This window comes from Malania oleifera, chromosome 2 (assembly GCF_029873635.1).
Source record: "Malania oleifera isolate guangnan ecotype guangnan chromosome 2, ASM2987363v1, whole genome shotgun sequence".
NCBI lineage: Eukaryota > Viridiplantae > Streptophyta > Magnoliopsida > Santalales > Ximeniaceae > Malania > Malania oleifera.
In genome coordinates this window covers 92,419,586-92,438,387 of record NC_080418.1, presented here as the reverse complement: position 1 = coordinate 92,438,387, position 18,802 = coordinate 92,419,586, and the positions used below count along the sequence as shown (strand labels likewise).

Here is an 18,802-nt window from a genome sequence, read left to right as displayed (position 1 = left end):
CTTCAAGTTCTTATTTTCCTTCAAAAACTCAATATTTTAGTTATTCCAAAATCTACTTGATTGAAAAGTCTAGAGGTTATCTGTATACACTTGAGAGAAATATTGTTGTGACAAGTTGTGTTTCAAATCTTTGCAATCTTCAAAGCTTTTTATGTATTCAAAAATTTAAACTAAGTTCTCAAAAACATTGACTTATATAAATATTTTTGAGAGATTTGATAAAAGGGAAATTTAGTGAATCATATTCTTGCATATAACGATTATATCGTTACATACATATTAAACTTCAAGTTTGATCATATGATTATGTGTTAGGAATTTCAATTGTACTCATTAGTTTTATTAGAAGCAACATTGAGTGTTTTTGTAGATTTAATATTATATTGTAATCACGGTTTGGATTGTGAACTGGGTGAGGAGGAAGCTATGCCTCTTGTAAGAAGCGGATGTAAGGGAAGTTCCGTCCCATTTTAAGGAGCATGAATTTAGTGGAATCCTTAAGTAGGTTGTTCAAGGCGAGGACGTAGACCGAGTTAGTTGAACCTCATAAAATTGTGTTTGCCTTCTCTTTTCCCTTACTCTTTTTATTTTCCACACTGCATTTCATTACTCGTATTTCATGTGCATATGTTTGAATAACCTCACACGCACTTAATTGGGTAAAAAGAATTCATTAATAAAATAAATTTAAATCAACCTCAAACTCCTGCATTTAATTTGTTATACATAGAAATCCGGATTAAGTAGTAATTAATTTGAAAGAATTTAAAAATACCCAATTCACCCCCTCTTAGGATTACACCTAAATCAACACGTTCGTTATATTTCTTTTTGTCTTATTTATTTATATTATTTATTTAATTTTAACTTTGGAAAATTAGTAAAAAATCATAAAAATCAGAAAAAATAGGGAATTTTTTAGAAAAATATTTTTGAAGTCCAAAAAAATATTTTGAGTCCTTTTGACTCAGAAAAATGAGAAAACCTCTCTGAAAAATCCCAGAACTTTTGGAAAAATGTCAAAAGTACTTAGAAATATTTCTACAAAATTATGAAAAATCTGCGAATATTTTTAAAAAGATATTTTCTTAATTTTTGAGTGGGATGTGTCCCTATGATTATAAAAAGGGCAATGTGGTATTTTTAGACTTCACCTGTATCAGCTCTTAAGGGGGTTTTCTAAAAAGATCCTCTCTTTTGGAAGTCTTATTAAATATTCTCAAGTCACACCCCGTTTTTCTTATATCTTATTAATTTATCCATTTATTTGTTTAATATTCTTTTAAAAGGAGTAAATTAAATATTATTAAATTGAATTTGGGGATAATTCTTAATTAATTAGGTACCGTTCGTAGAACGGGTGTGTTAGGCGTGTAAGGTGTGTAAATACCTTTCCCTCACATAACTGAACTCTCGATCCCAATCCTAGTATATGCAGATCGAGACTTCTAGTTTCTTGGCCTACGTTTAGTCTAATGACCTATTAAATGAGTAATAATTATGTGTTCTAACACATCAATGAAAAATAGGTTAGTGACAACTCTAAAATCAAAATTTTCAATATCATATATATACACATCTTATTTCCCTTGCCTTTCCCGGGACACATATAAAATTATATTAATTATTTTTTAAAAAGAAAATGATTCAAATTTAAATTCAAACCCAAATCCAAACAAACATCCCATGATCCTAATAACCATGAGTTAATGATAGGAATAAGGTAGGGGCATGAAAGCCCTAGCCTCAAGTTGGCTACGATCCTTTTTAGCTAATTTCGGCTAAGTTCGGATCACGTGTAAAGTTGGAGGGAATTCAATAAATTTTGACAGTTGTACTTATTCCATCATTAGTTAATAATAATTCATACTTCTTGTCTTCACACGGCTCTTATATTTTCAACACTATGTTTTTTACTTGTGCTTATTCACGGATTCAGCTAATCATTTTCTTCATTGCTACTCTATGCTTTTTAATCAAAATTTTTATTTTCAGAAATTATATGCATTTTGGCAAAGTTTTTTTTAGTGTTTTTCATTTTAAAGGGCTAATAGTTTGAATGCTTAGGGCAAAAAAAAAAAAAAAACTCTACTCATATTTTAAAAGTTTGAAAAAGCCATAATTATGAATTGATTAACCATCCGTTGCTGATATTATATTATTTTAATATAGTTTTTTGCTTAATGTTATACCAAAATAAAATAATAACCATAATATTAAAATAGTATTGTATATATTTTATTCATCATCAAATTTTTTTATGCATTTATAATTAACGCGCTAATAATTTATTGTTGTACTAATAATGATAGTTTGTACTACAATCATATCATAATATTTTACTATTTACATTATTTTTACACATACATTATGACGAGATGTATCGGGTTCTAGGTTCGTAGGATGGAATAAAAATTTAAAAAAGTTTAATGTAGAAGTCTCGTATTTGAATTCTGAAACAAATAAAAAATGATTTAAAACAATTTTAAAATATGTTCTATTTACTCTCATGCTACTCGTAACTTTCAATTGAAAGGAAGAGTGGCTCCTCCATCAATGTAGGAAAGAAATGCTGGCACTATACATCCAAGAAAATTAAATATGTTATTTTATTATATATTAAATTACAATTTTACCCTTTGAATTTTCACTCTTTTCGGTACTAAAAAATTATGAAAGTTAATAAATTCCGAATGGGTTTTTAATTTATTTACATTTTTAGAAAATTTAAGATATTAAACATTTTTTATTTTAATTCACGAAGAATAAATTTATTATAATATTTTCATGAAAAATATGTGCATAAAAATTTAAGTTATTTAAATGAATTTTGAATATTAGAAAAGAACATACATGAGTTTCAAAAACTTAATAAATAATATAAGCAAACACCTTATTGTTGTGTTATGAGGTTGGAATTCAAAACGTATATTTAGACAAATACTAATGCAAAATCACATTTACTTTTCTTTTAGAAAAATTAAATTCAAAATTCAAAATCCAAAGTCTCTAGCAAAATTCATGCTATTTAATTTTTTAGTGGGTTATAGGAAAATCACAAAAAAAAAAAAACCTAAGATATAATTTAATCTGGAATTTTAATGAAATTGGCCTCATTCTTTTTAGTTTTTATCTGTAAAAATATTTAATTTTAAAAAATTATTTCAAATAATTCCCAATGCATACTTAATTATTAAGGCAAAAAAAGGGGGGTAGTATTTTATAAATTCAATTTCTTGATTTAAAATAATTTTTCTTGAGATTTTTAAGAATTTTAAATTTAATTAAACTACTACATAATCCATGAGATTATAGGGAGCACTAAACAATTAAAAATATTTATTTAAATTTTAAAAGTGTTGAATTTTTTGAATTTCCTATTTCTAGGGATAATGAATAGATAGTGAAAATTTTCAAAAAAAATTTAGTCTTAAAAAATTATTAAATTACTGATATATTAATGATTGGTAAAGTATTGTAATTAATTATGAGATAAAATATAAATTGAGGATATTTTTAGAAAGATTATTCAAATAAAAATAATGATTAGAAATGATTCCCTTAGAGTTGTTAATATATTAATTCTATATACATTTATTTAATTATTTATTTATGGTTTGAAATTTACAACCATGCCCTTGCAAGCTGGAGGAGTGGACAAGGTTAAAACTTTAAAGTTAAAATACTTAAATTCACGAATTGAATATATATATATATATATATATATATATATATATATATATATATATATATATATATACATACAACCAGTTGTTTATATAACGCTCAGTGAATATTGGAGCTGTCCTTATCTCTCTCTCTCCGTGTCTCTGTGTCTGTGCAGCCACGGGAGGCCGCTGGGTTGCTCGCTAGCTCTGTAGAAGGCAATTTGACTGTGAAAAAAAGAGAGATGATTCCGAGATATCTTCTCCGATCGACTCTGAAATCCACCCAGGTCCTTCCTATATTCACTACCCACCCATCTTTTCTCTATGTTACTCTTCGAGCTTTGTGTATGCGGATCAGTATTTTCTGTGAGCTTTGATTTGATATGACGTTTTGTTCTTTGACATGTTACTATTTCATCCATCAAACTTTTGTTTTTCAGTTTCCTCTGCATGGTAGTTAAACTGAGACCAAGGTCCAAGATTCAGCTTAATGATCCCCTTTTAGTTCAAAATTGAATATTCTTCAAAAAAGCTTTAAGAATATGCTAAGAATATATCTTTTAAAATTTAATTTTCGAATCATTTGTTCAGGCGTCAAATTGTATGCTGAAAACACTTTTGAGATGATTTCAGTTCACTTGAATAATTTCAAAAGAGCACTTTGTTTGGTCAACTTTGAACTTAAGCCTGGGTGTCCTACTTTGTATCGGACATGGTGTTATTTGCTATTTCAAGCAAATGATCAATAAGCGGAGCAGATTTCTGATTTCCTGCTTCGACAGAGAGAAGATAACAGTGCGCCTGCAATTTTTTATTATTTATTTATTTATTTATTTATTTTTTGGGTATAATACAGCATGCTATATTCCTTTGAGTGTTGGAAAAAGCTTTTGGAACCAATAGCATTGGTAAAAAATAAAAATAAAAATAAAAATAAATAAATACTGCTACTTTGTTGGTCCAATTGTTTAATTCATGAATCATGTCATTTATCCAAATTGCCTAGTGAGGCTACGTGGTGAAAATTGCTGGTGTTCAACTCAAATTCATGTCCATACTTTTGATCAGCAGGAGTAGAACTGTAGTAGGTTCCTTAGAATTAAAGTCAATGAATCTACAAAACAATCGCACTCCCAAAGTAAGAGGAAGTCTACTAATTTTAAAGGGCTGTTTCCCGGTATCACTGGCAGGATGCCTTCCCTTATAATTCCTGCACAATGTTTTATTTTATTTTTATTTCCTTTTTGGTTTACTATCTATGATATTGTAGGGGTAAATTTGGTGTGAAGGCTCCGTTATTATTGTATCTTGACATTTTCCAAGGGTGTTTTTTGGACGTCCTGTGCCTACTACTCATGAATAGAATTTTAATATATATCATCTGTAATCTAATTTGGGCATATTGAATAAAATGGAAGCCATTTTATGTTCAAATTTAATATTTTCATCAATAATACCTGTCCAGTGTTGAATTATCATCGTGATGAATTTATATTTTTAGATTTTTAAAAAAGTACTGTAGTAATTAGTTTTGTGGTTTGCTCAGGAACACCCTCAGCATTCCTGCAATTCTAATTGTATGTTTCCTTTTTCTATTTGCAGCTTGGTTCGTATAAAAAACATGTTGCAGTTTCTACCAGCTTTCAGGAGCATCTGCTTCCCATTCCCTCACTGGTCAGATGGCTCGGTACAGAAGCATATTTACAAAAGGAAGATTCAGTAAATGAGATAAAAGATGGCAAAGGGTAAAGGCTAAGGTCTATTTCTTTGTAAATATTCTCTTTTTCTCTCTTTGCAACCCCAACAAAATATACATGTATACTTTTTTTTTTTTTTCAGGAGCATGTTATTGTATTTGAGAACATGAATATGCATGTGCATTTTGTGTTTTATAGATTGCTAGACGCGACCAATATGTTCTTTCAAGAGCTTATAAGTTTTGCTATACGCACACGTAAATTCTGCCTATCACGGTTTGGATAATCATACATCTCTAATTATATCAGGTTTAAGGGTCATGATATGTTGGCACCTTTTACAGCTGGGTGGCAGAGTACTGATTTGAATCCTCTTGTAATACATAAATCTGAGGTACATTCTCCTGATATGTTTCTGTTTCTTCTAATAGGTTAATGTTATCAAAGGTCAAATGACCTCATTTTCAAGTCAAAATGAGCAAAGATGCATTTATTTGTACCTTTTCATAGTGAATGTTTGGAACTCTGACTTGCTGCTCAATATGACTTATTGTTACTTGATCACTTGTTTGATCAACTGTTGCAGGGTGCCTATGTTTATGACATAAATGGGAAGAAATATATTGATTCCCTTGCTGGTCTGTGGTGCACAGCCTTAGGTATGTATTCTCCCCTCTTGATTGCTTGATCATTGTTCCTATGCCCAAATTTTTGTGCATTATTTACATTTTTTGGCTTCTTTGTTTGCATTAATGCTGTCAATTAAGGATTTAACTGATGAATTCTAGCATAGCACAGATTCTGAGCAACACTGTTCCACTTTAATAATAGTAATAATAGTAAAAATTATAAATTATAATAGCGGCTTCACAAATAATTCTGCAAATCGTGTTCAATTGTGTTTTTCTTTTTTATCTTGTCTGAAATTTTGTATTTCAGTTAGTAGTCTCATTTGTTTGGTGGCACATACCTAATGGCAGACTTCGAAGAAAGTTATTGTTGTTGTACTTTGATTTGTTTGGTAGAATTGTTCATTGCAATTAAGGATGGACAACACAAGAATGTAATAGAAACATCTTGTATAAGGCACTTTACATCGGAGAGTGCGGCAGAAGATGCTCTGTTTCAACTACCTTGAGAATTATAAAGAAGGGGCTCAACTGATTTACAAAATTTGATGGCTTTTCAACAAATTCCGTGCTAAAATGTTTGATGATATAATTGATGAACTTTTTTGCCATATTTGGCTGTGTATTGAAGAAAGCTTTTTGTCATTAAAAGCTGTGAAGATAAGTTTTTTTCTTTCCACTTTCAGCCAAAAAACAAAAAAAAATTGCACCTCTTCCTGATCTCATTCAGTATATGTGTTCCTGCTCTTTTGATATGGTGATTAGAAAGCTCTTAATGCCTAAGCATACATCCTGCACCTGACATGCATACCATAGTCCATATGGGTGTTTGTTACCCACTTTCAGTTTCTTAAGTATTGTTGAAATTTTCAGGGGGAAATGAACGCCGACTTGTTGCTGCTGCAACTGCCCAATTGAACACCTTGCCGTTTTACCACTCATTTTGGAATCGTACCACAAAACCCTCTTTGGTATTGATGAGTTTAACTTCACAAAATCTGGAGTTCTTTTCGATAATGAATTGCTCTCTTTTACATCGCATTTATGAATTCTGCATTATCTCTTCTAAATCACTTCTATCTTGCATCATTTTGTGCCTTTTAGTACAGCTATTGCTGCCACATCTCTTTCTTGCACTCTGTCCCTCTTTCTTCCTTGCAGATGCACACATGCACAGATTCCATCTCCTACATATTTTTTATTTTATTATATTTAAGGAGTATATTCCGAGATGTTGTAATTTTAATGCTTGAGTAATCATTTGATCTCATAGGATCTTGCGAAGGATCTTCTAGAAACTTTTACAGCTAATAAAATGGGGAAAGCCTTCTTCACCAACAGCGGGTCAGAAGCAAATGATTCTCAGGTTTTCTTGTCAGATATTACATTTTTTATTTTTTTTATTTTATATTGATAACAAGAAGCATTTCACATCCCCACATAGTTTTGCATCATATCTACTTAGTGGAATTTAAATTTAGTTGTTGGGAGGGAAAACATAGTCATTAGGAAACGATGTTGAGATAGGTGAAAGAGAAATGAAGTAGATAGACATGAACTTGAGCAAGCTTGAAGGTGGCATTACTTATATTGCACATTATATTGAATAGGCAACTATGCCCATTTAGCTTGATGTCAGCATGTAGGTATTATTCAGAACTATCTGAACTTCAAAATTATCCAGTCTCTTAAATGTTTAGCTGAGATGATTTTGAACTATTTAGAAGCATCTATTGGGTGAATGCATAAAAATTGGCATAAAATTATAAAAATAGAAAACGACCTCAATATCATATTTTTCTTTTTTGAATTATTTCATGTAGGTTAAGCTGGTTTGGTATTATAACAATGCCATTGGAAGACCTGAGAAAAAGAAATTTATAGCTCGAGCAAAATCGTAAGTGTATTGCTTCATCTGCTCTCGCCTTCTCTTTTCTAATATTGATATAAATCCAACTTTATATGCATTTTCTGAATTTTTTCAGGTACCATGGATCAACTTTGATATCAGCCAGTCTTTCTGGGTAGGGCATATTTTACAGGCAACATATTCAATAGTGCATCCTTGTTACATATTCTATGAAGCCTTGGAATTCTTTTAGAAGGTATTACTTCTCCTTGCAGCCTTCCAGCACTGCATCAAAAATTTGATCTCCCTGCTCCATTTGTGTTGCACACAGACTGCCCTCACTACTGGCGATTTCATCTTCCAGGTTTGTACTTCTTATTTCAGAGATTTTTGTTATGATTTGTGATATTTAATATATGACTGGAATATTAATACTGCTATCAGGTGAGTCGGAGGAGGAGTTCTCGACCAGATTGGCCAATAATTTGGAGAATCTTATACTCAAAGAGGGACCAGAGACGGTATTTTAATATTATTATATCAATCTATACTAGAAATCTGTTATAATTATAATGTGGGGTCTTCATTTTTTAAATGGTATGATTTTTAATTTCAGATTGCTGCGTTCATTGCTGAACCTGTCATGGGTGCAGGTGGTGTGATACTTCCCCCGGCAACTTATTTTGAGAAGGTGAGTTGTTCATGTTATGAGAAAAAGATTAAATTACAGATTACCTTATAATACCATAGAAGCTGGTTTATAAGTAGTTGTGCAAATCAATGGGCAGTGGAAACAAACAATCTCACAATGCAACACTTAATAGTGAAAAGTGTCCTTTTAAGGGTTCGGTCGCCCGAGGTCGTTACGTTTAGTTTTGGTCCGGTCGCCCGAAACCAAGTCATCCTGTTGACTTTTCAGCGGTTCGGTCGACTGAGGTGTTTTGAACACCTAGTTTTGGTCGCCTGACCTCCCACAAATTTGCTTATTAAGTCCAATTTATTTCAATTCAATCCCCTGATAGTGCAAGTGATTATGGGGACTATGTTGTGCATTTGTGTAGGGACCTTGGGTCTTTCTAAGGCCAAGGCGATTTTAATTTAGCCTAAAAAACCTAGCGTCGGTCGACCGAAGGTCAACTGAAGGGTGCCCTAATGACATTCGGTTCCTTATGGTCAGTCTATGGTCATGTTGAGCTTACAAAACCTACATGCATGACATGCAGTGATTATTACAGACTCATTTGAAATGAAATTTATACAGACCAACAAAATTAAATGCAAATACAATTGACAATAGTGGTCTTCATTCCTTTTGCTTCTCCAAACGCTATCATACAGTGTGAGCATTGAGTTCCTTATGGTATCAACTGTATCTTTACCATTCATGCATGCAAAGAATTAACCCTATTCATAAGTTCAGTGCATAGGTAAGATACATATGATTTGTCAGCATCAAAATAGGGATCGGACTCAAAAAGCCAACACTAAGTGCAAGGTTGGTCCTTCATAGGGGTTGACTTTTTTGCGGGGGTAGTTCTTGTGAGGAATCATTCTTGTGGGGTCAACTCTAGTGGGGCTGGCCTTTTTATGGGGATTTGCTCCTGTAGGAGTTTATTCTTGTGAAGTTGGCCTTCTGAGTAGACTTTGTTTGTTGTGAGAGTCAACTCCCATGGGGCTGGCCCTTGTGGGGACTCCATTCCAATGGGGTTTGTCCTACACGGACTTTGCTATTGTGCCTACAAAGACTCAAATCTCTCGTGGACTGACTCTTGGGGATTTGTCCACATGGCCTTTGCTCCTGCGGGGGAATCGACTTTGGAAGACACTAACCCTTTCAGCTCCCTTTTTTGAGAATTTGTAAGTGGGAATTTTTTTTTTCTTTTGAAAAATTAAAGAGGGTTCATACTAGGGGGGCTTTGCCCCCATACCCCTAGAGAAGTCCACCAAACGAGGTAAGCATTCATTGTGCTCTACACATATAAAGGTTGATTATGCACATATATACATTCGAAAAAAAAATGGCATTCTCATAACTCTTCACTATCTTTCCCACTTGATGAGTTGCACATTACCCTCTCCATACCATGGTTTTGAATGACCAGGACAGTTCGACAGGGTCTATCACCAAGCCAATCCAGTGAACACCGCAGAACCGGAAGTGAAACGAACTGTTGTTGACTTGGCCGACCTGGTCCAAATTAGCACAGATCGGTCTGAACTGGGGTCAAAGTCTGGTTAACCCAGCCCTTTACGTTAAAAAAGAAATGATGTGAGAGGCATGTGCTGGCTTGAACCCATGACTTCCTCCCCAAGCACTCTGCATATTGCCTACATGCCAGCTAATGCTTCTTGTCTTGTAATGGAGTCAAATAACATATCTAGATAACCAAACATACATATAAATAATAAATATATTATTAATAAAATATAATTATAAAAATATAATATAACAATTTATGAATATCTTAAAAAAAAAAGTTATAGAAATTTTATTTAGATAGTTAAATTAATTTAATAACAAATATTTTGTTTTAATTAGTTAATAGGTGGTTTTAATTAATATTTTTCAAAATATATTATATATGGGATTGGTATGATATTATTTTTCTATTATAGATACATAAAAAAATATAAGTAAATAAATTATATTATAATATCATGCTAACATCACTAATTAGACCTACCAGTTCACCTGTATGACTGATTGGGTTTTTTTAAAACCATGCTCTATACTATCAGCATGATATTTGAATAAGAGCTGTGGCTGCAACTCTCTTGGAGCCTTCTGAAAATCCTAAGTTGTTCAAGAAATTTCTCAAACTTATGGTCTTCATGAAAGTACATATTTCCTGATCATCCTTTGTTACCTCTCTCTATGTTCTTAGTGAGTTGGATGTGCCTTCTACAAGAGTGGGATTGCTGTTGGAACTTTCAATGGGAATCCCAACCAAAGAATTAGCATGAATACCTCGATTATCATGGTGAATAGAGGATTGTTCTGAACATTATCTTGTCAACCAAGTATCTTCTGCAATTTTCCTTTGAAAAATCCTCCTCAACATCTTACAATCCTCTGTAAGATGACCAACAATCTGGAGTAGGTTGATTATTGGAAGCTTTAGAGTGTCTATGTTTGTCTTAGCCAAGTCCTTGCACAATCAAATCAGAGCCCCCCCCCAACCTCCACCCCAAGCCCCCAAATTGGAGCGACTAAAATGTAGAGGAGGTTCTCAAGAGGGGAGGAGAGCTGAACTTTGTCACACACAAGAAGTGAATGCTATATAGAAGGCTTAGAGAGAATAATCAGGCAATTTCCAAGAAGATTGAGCATGGACTATGGTAGGTGCAGCTGTTTCGATGGCTGAAGGGATTCCCTGAACTAGTGGGAATCCAAAGAGAGAGAGAGTGAGGGAGGGAGGCAGGGAGGAAAAAGGGTGCGAGATGTCATTCTTCCTTAAGGTGGATGCCATGTCACATTTCAGTTAATGAAAAAATGACAAATTATTGAGTGAATCAGGTCATGACACAGTGTAAAAAAAAAAAACACAGGTCATGAATGATGTGTGGCTGACACTTGAGTAGCTTAGGAAAAGGATGATGGGTTGGGACCCCTTTTAGCGAGCCCTGATTCAAGCCTACAAGGCCAAAACTCTATAGAACATACCAAAATCAGGATTGTTTGAGATCTCGCCTTGTGTCTCTGTGACCAATCCGAGTGCACACCACCAATTTTGATCTTCCACGAGAATGCAAATGTAATATTAGATAATATTTAATTTAAAATTATGAACGTGTGAGTTTGACATTAATCAATTTCACAATCAAGGCCAAAGAGTTAATTTTGTGCATTTACAGTACATACACGGAAACGTGATTTCAGCTGATAATGTCATTATCCTTGTTTTGTAGACTTCAAAACAAATAATTGATGAGTGCCTCACACAGTGATCTTAGAGAAACCAGCCTTATTTGTATTTTTTTTTTTGTGACTGCTGATTAAATGCTTATACATGTCACCACAGAGGGCTAATAATGCTTTATACATATACGTCACAGTCATCATCAGTCTGTGTCTGTTTTTATGACTTGTATACAAGCCAAAATAGGAAAATCCCATTTTGATTATAGCTAAGTTTCAAAGGGCACATGGCACTTAGGTGCAGGGTGCAGCATGCGCCCAAGGAAGGCAAAGAGAACTTTTATTAATAATGCATATATGATGTTACATAATGAATTTTGAATTCAATGAATACATTCGTTCTGATACACACCCAACACAGAGGCATGTGTGAACGCTACCTACTCTAGCTTTTGAGAACACAGTCAATTAAATTGATGCATAATTATCACTAGTGTGTTTTTCTGAATTTGCATTCTTAAATTAAAATTTATGCTAGCTTGGTATAAAATTTCTTTCCTTAATTTGGCTTGATTTCGTGGTTAAAAGTTATTGGAAAATTTTCATATCAAGTTAGAATAAGTTGATATAAGGTTGACTCAATCTAGAATTTGTCCAAGTAATTGTGTATAATTGACCATAGTTGGACCAAGATTTTTGGGCTGTGCTTTGAAATAATCTTTCTCTATTTTAATTTCTAGGCTAAATTTTCTCTTGATTTTGTGGCAATGTTCCTGAACTTGAAATTGCAAGGGCTAGAGGGTCCTAAAAAACTTCCAGTTTTGTTTTTCCAAAGGGAGACTTCACATTTTATTCTTGTGGAGTTTTATTTTTGAAGTATTTTTTTTTCTTGCTCAGGTGGAAATTTCATTGGAAACGCAAAATCTTTAGTAATTCAGAAGGAAAAATAATATCACACTTGTTACCATAACAAAAAATGAGGACAATATGCATCAAACACCTTCATTGAGCCGGCTGCCTTGCCCAAGGGCACATGCTTGGATGCCTCAGGTGCGCCTGATGCAGGTAGCTTCACTTGATGGGATACCCTAGGTGCTAATTGGTGCCTCAGTGCCCCTTGTGCTTTAGCAACTGCTATTTGAAATCTTTTATGGGCTTGCATTATGATTTTGTGCAGTTTTGCTAATGGACATATTTTATATTTTCATAGCATATTTTATTGCATGTTTGGCAATAAATAAGTGCATGTGAGTTTTTATTTCTGCTATCAGGTACCTTGGCTCTGCAAGCTTTACGATTACAAAATATTCAGGAAAAGAGTGAATATGTTTGAGTGGAGTTTGATTTCCTAGACTCATATACCTTGGCTTCTTCTGGTTTTATGATGTATTTGAGTGGAATTTGTTGTTTAATATCTTATTTTGTTGCTTAGACTCATTTCTAGTGAATAATGATACTAATATCGTCATCATCATCATCATCATCATCATCATCATCATCATCATCAGTACTAACACTATTAACTATCATCCCTTTACATATTTGATGCAGATTCAAGCTGTTGTAAAAAAATATGATATTCTCTTCATTGCAGATGAGGTACTCAGTATATTCTGCCCTTAACATTTCTAGTTTATTCTCAACAAGCTGTATAATTTTGGATTACGAAGCAGAGTTGCATGCTTTGTTTTGATTCATTGTAGGTCATCTGTGCATTTGGGAGACTTGGTACGATGTTTGGGTGTGACAAATATGACATTAAACCAGATCTTGTCTCCATGGCAAAGGTGAAACAATGTTGAATTTGGCAGATGGCCTTTTCATTTATAGAGACGTTTCATAACCTCTCCGCTGGATTTGAATTTTTCAGGCTCTTTCCTCTGCATACATGCCCATTGGGGCTGTACTCGTGAGCCCTGAAATAGCAGAAGTCATATACTCTCAGAGCAACAAACTTGGTATCATTTCATTATTTCTAGAAGATCAATAGTCTTTATTACTGTAGAAGATCAATTGCCTTTGCTGCTGCTGTTGCTAACAGCTTTCAATTGTAATTTGTGTCAGGTACCTTTTCTCATGGATTCACTTATTCTGGGCATCCCGTATCCTGTGCAGTTGCATCAGAAGCACTGAAGATCTATAAGTAAATCATTTCTTACAAAATTTACAAAGAAAACAATAAAATTGAAGTTGTAGAATCTGAGCACTGAACCTCTTACAAATGAGATTTATTCAGACCAAGAGATAAAGATAATTTGATGATTTCAGACATCTGATTTAACTTTGACCATATTGAGAATAAATATACGCATGCATACACATACGTATATATTAGGATGCATGTGCATTGCATGGGAAACGAGAAGTTAAATATGATACAGTGACACACGATCCACAAAGGTTGACAACCAAATCTTTAAAAAAAGTTTAAATTTGTAGAATCTATTCATTGAACCTCATAGATGTGAGATATAGACAGACCAAGAGATGAGGATAATTACGATTTCAGACATCTGATTTAACTTTGTTCATGTTGAGAATACATATATACATGTACTGATGTACACATGCATGCATATGCATATGTATATATGCATATGTACATAGTAGGAGAAACACTTTTAGTGCATGGACCCAATAGTATTGGGTTGCAATTTATGATGCATGTTTATCAGCAGGTTTGACATAAAAACTATAGTTTAGGTTTGAACATATTTGCTTGGCACAGATCCCATATAAAATTCAGTTCTGAGCAATGCTATTTTCATTTGTTTACAGGGAAACAAATATTGTTGAGCAAGTGAAGAGCATTTCCCCGCAGTTTCAAGATGGCCTAAAAGCCTATTCCGATAGTCCCATTATTGGGGAGGTGCGTTTTGTTTCTGAAAGATATAATTTGTTTGGTCAATTTAAAATGTTCTCTTGCCATGACATTTAGAGTTATAATTCATTCATCTGAATTGGCAGATACGGGGAACTGGCTTGATTCTTGGTACAGAGTTCACAGATAATAAGTCTCCAAATGACATATTCCCTCCTGAATGGGGCAAGTTCCATACTTCTTTTGCTATTTATTATTACACTGACTTCTATAGTTTTAAGACAGTGAGTGCATTTACATACATGCACAAGTGCAGAGAGAGGAAGGTAAAGAGAGGGAGGGACATGATATTTGTAATTAATAATAATTTGTAGTTTTTCCCTGGTTTGAATAGTTAATAAAATGGGTTCGTCATATTTTCCCTGATCCAATTATATTTGTTAATGGAGAATTTCACAGGAATAGGCGCATATTTTGGAGCACAGTGCGAGAAGCATGGGATGTTAGTACGCGTTGCTGGTGATAACATAATGATGTGTCCTCCACTTATAATTACCCCTGAAGAAGTTGATGAGGTAAGCTCGAGTTTTGTTTGAAAACATCTTTGTGCCATTGAGAATTAACAGTTTTCCCTGCAATCTTGAAAATTGATTTTGTGAAGGACTGGAATGAGCTAATTAACTATTGAGGGGCAGTAATGGGAAAGAAAAATATGGTTTTACTGCAATTAGGATCTGCTTGCTCATATTAAAATTGGTGTAATTTATATTTTGCTAGAGCATCCATAGTTACTATAAAATACAAAATCCCTAATGAATCAAGAATTGGTATGAAAATTTTGAATCATGGGTCATTTTCATTCTTGAACACTAAATCTTGTACTAGGAAGTTTTAATTCAATATTATGATTCTCTTTCTTCGAACCAAAATGGTACATGTTACGGATACGGAAAATATTAAACATTGCTGCTTTTTTCATTGAACAAACTTTTAACTGAATTATGCTTTGGTTACATTTGAAAGATTGAACTACAATGTCTTTCAGAAATTGATGATGACAAGTAGTCGTCAACATATGAGTTGAGTGTGGAATGGGTGAGAATGGAATTGAATAGAATGAAGAATTGAATGAAAAATGTGCAGAAATTTAGTGATAAATTCAATCCTATTGCATATTTAGTGTGTGGATTCTAATGACACATTTCTTTGCCTATATCACGAGAGTCGAGGATTTTGATTTTCCATATGTGAGGTGCTTGTGGAAGCATGTACTTGCACTTGTTAAGTGTTATCGGGTGGTTTTTAAAATGTAACTATTAAACAAATTTAAACCAACTGCATAGACTAACTGTACTTGAGACTTTTCAATTTTCCAGATGATAAGCATCTATGGGAAGGCACTGAAAGATACAGAAGAAAGGGTGAAGGAACTCAAGTCTCAGTAGAAATATTGGTGACTTTGTGTAGTTGACAATGGCGAAAAATTGTTTGACTTCTATGTAATTCCAACTCTTTTCTATGTTGCAAGACAAAGCATGGTTTGAATGAAGCTTTTCTTTTTCTTTGCTTTTTCAGTTTCTAACATTTGATGTGTGAATTTGTAGCGGATTATATATATACCTTAAAATTTAGGAAAGCTATTTCTATTACTTGAATGTGTGGCCTTCAAGTTTTGCTATAACACTCCCTACTGATCGGTATGGTTTTAATGCTACTTTAATTTCTATTCCCATTCCTACATACTTTTGTGAGGCTGTTAAACATGAATGTTGGCGGAAAGTGATGGATGAGGAACTTAGGGCTCTCCAAGATAATCTTAGATGGGATGTGGTTCCTAGCTGTCTAATATTAAGGCCATCAGTTGTAAATGGGTTTACTCGATCAAGCTCTGCTCTAATGGAACTTTGGACCGGTATAAGGCATGGTTGGTTGCTCTTGGGGACAAGCAAGAGTATGGGGTGGACTATAAGGAGACTTTTGCTCCGGTAGCCAAGATGGCTACAGTGTGTACGATTATTTCTATTGCTGCTTCACAAGGCTGGCCACTTCATCAAATGGACGTCAAAAAATGGACGTCAAAAACGCATTTCTTCATGGTGATATATGTGTATATTTCTTGAGCCAAGAATAAGAGTGTTATAGCGAAACTTGAAGGTCACACATTCAAGTCACAGAAATAGCTTTTCCAAATTTTAAGGTAAGGTTGGGAGTGCCATGCCCTCAGATCTCCAATATGGCATTCGATTTCTTGTGTAGTGGGTGTTGTATTTGATGTAAAATGGATGAATGTTGAAATGCTCAAGGGACACGTCCCATATCCTCCATAGCTTGTGATAGCGCCAACAGTTTCACTCAATAGTGAATCGAGCTTTGCCCAGCAAGTGAAGTTCTAGTCTCAACTTCAAATGTGATAAGTTAAGAAAGTAATATTAGTTTAATAAATTAAGTTGGAAAAATATTTTTTTAAGTAAATTATGTTTTGAGAATTGAACTTATGAGTGAATTAGACACCTAGTTCTCGGGTTGATTAGTCGAATTGGTCTGACTAATTTGGGTCAACTAATTGACTTAAGTATGATAACATAATTAAATTATTATTTCAAAAAATTTTAAAATATATGAAAAATAAATAATACTAATAACTAAGAAAATTTCTTAGAGAATTATATTGTTCCAAAATACTTGTTATATATTATTTTCATGCAAATTAAATGACCAAATATATTTTTTAAAAATAAAATTTAAGTCCAAAAATCAACTCAAATTGACTAATTGGACAAATTGTGGCTTGCTTTTTAAGTTTGTTTGACTCCGCAGCTTGGATAAAATCAGAAAAAATTAGTGATTTGGCTTGATCAAAGGTCAATAAGTTAATATAAATTTGAGTTTTTTTTTAATCCATTTAGCATTCATATTTTACACATACAAAAGAACTAGCATTCAACTTTATAATTTTAATTATGAGGTATGGATTTTAAATTTTTTTTAAACACTAATTGATAGGCAATCTGAATTTAAAAATATGAATTATGTTTTAATTATTTGTTTTATGATGTGTATATAGTTTTATGAAAAGTACATCTAAAGAACATTCCATAGCATTATAATTACTAGAAATTTTTTAGTGACTGATTAGAAATTTTATTTTTTTCGTATATATTTTTTAAAAGATCGAAATAATAATAGAATTAATTTTTTATTACTAATATCAATTGGTTGACCCAAAGTGATTGGACCAATAGACCATTCAATTCAAGAATTAGTCGTTTATTCAATTTTCAAAACATTATGTTGGTCAATTTTCTCAATTTAATTTATTAAATAATGTCATTTTATAACATCATTTTATTAAGGATAAAGCTCCTTTTTTTTTTTTTTTTTTCTTTTTCACATATACTTAACTGTTGACTAATGGTCAGCTAGCGAAAGGTTTATTTTGTTAATAGATTTAAATCTCAAAGGATTTTTTGATTTTTTTTAAAAAACTTAGTGGGCGAAGTATCATATTTGAAAAATTGAGGGGGTATTATTAGATTTTACCCTTAATGGAATAGCGATTCATCTCCTCACATTTGGACTAATCCCATTCTTACTTATATATATATATAACAACTAACATATCCTCTATAAAATAAATATTATTTGAAATGTGACTGTCATGACATCCCCGTGGAGCGAGGGTGCCCCGGGGTGGGCGAAATAAAAAAAATGATTTTAATGTTCATGAAAAATGGATGTTGGAGTCGCTACTAACCTTTTGGAGTATGGTTAGAACACTTGATTACTACTCAATTAATGGTAGAATCGGTCTGCGTATACCAAAGTAGGGATCGGGAGTTTGGTTATGTGAAAAGAAGGTATCAGCACCCCTTACATGTCCGTTCTATGAACGGTACCTAATTAATTGACAACTATCCCAAATTAAATTTAATAGCCTTTTTATTTTACTCCTTCTAAACAATTTACAAAATGCACATGCAAACAAATAGATCACACAAGTATTTACATTATATACAATATAAATATTTCCCTTAGAACTAAGGCATACAATACTCCGAAGGGTTCATGCCCCCTTTTGAAATCATATGGAAAGAAAATCAAGAAAATATTTTACAAAAATAACTCCCATGGGCCTCGGTTTGTTTAAAAGGCTCATGGGTCTAGGGATATTTACAATGGGCCTCGATTAGTTTTTTTTTTTTAAATGGGTCTGGGTTAGTTTTCAAAATGGGCCTCGGGTTAGTTTTGAGAATGGGCTTGGGTTAGTTTTTTTTTTTTA

At 33.0% G+C, this 18,802-nt stretch overlaps 1 protein-coding gene across 1 annotated transcript; it reads left to right on the top strand.

The window, feature by feature from the left end:
- Positions 1-3,747: 3,747 nt before the first annotated feature.
- Positions 3,748-16,091, top strand: LOC131147966 (gamma aminobutyrate transaminase 3, chloroplastic). Its single transcript, XM_058097664.1, has 19 exons — positions 3,748-3,955; positions 5,271-5,413; positions 5,675-5,759; positions 5,952-6,024; positions 6,868-6,965; positions 7,268-7,360; positions 7,818-7,891; positions 7,980-8,018; positions 8,119-8,207; positions 8,288-8,364; positions 8,460-8,534; positions 13,254-13,301; positions 13,406-13,489; positions 13,573-13,660; positions 13,767-13,845; positions 14,481-14,571; positions 14,670-14,748; positions 14,983-15,098; positions 15,900-16,091. Exons 1-19 carry the CDS (start codon positions 3,911-3,913, stop codon positions 15,966-15,968), a joined length of 1,545 nt encoding a protein of 514 aa, XP_057953647.1. The 5' UTR covers positions 3,748-3,910; the 3' UTR covers positions 15,969-16,091.
- Positions 16,092-18,802: the final 2,711 nt, after the last annotated feature.

Bases quoted from the DNA above. Each gene is read 5' to 3' on its own strand.
- LOC131147966 (XM_058097664.1), top strand. From the start codon at position 3,911: ATGATTCCGAGATATCTTCTCCGATCGACTCTGAAATCCACCCAG. The intron at 6,025-6,867 runs GTATGTATTCTC...TGAAATTTTCAG, and splicing joins TCTGTGGTGCACAGCCTTAG to GGGGAAATGAACGCCGACTT. The intron at 13,661-13,766 runs GTATCATTTCAT...AATTTGTGTCAG, and splicing joins CTCTCAGAGCAACAAACTTG to GTACCTTTTCTCATGGATTC.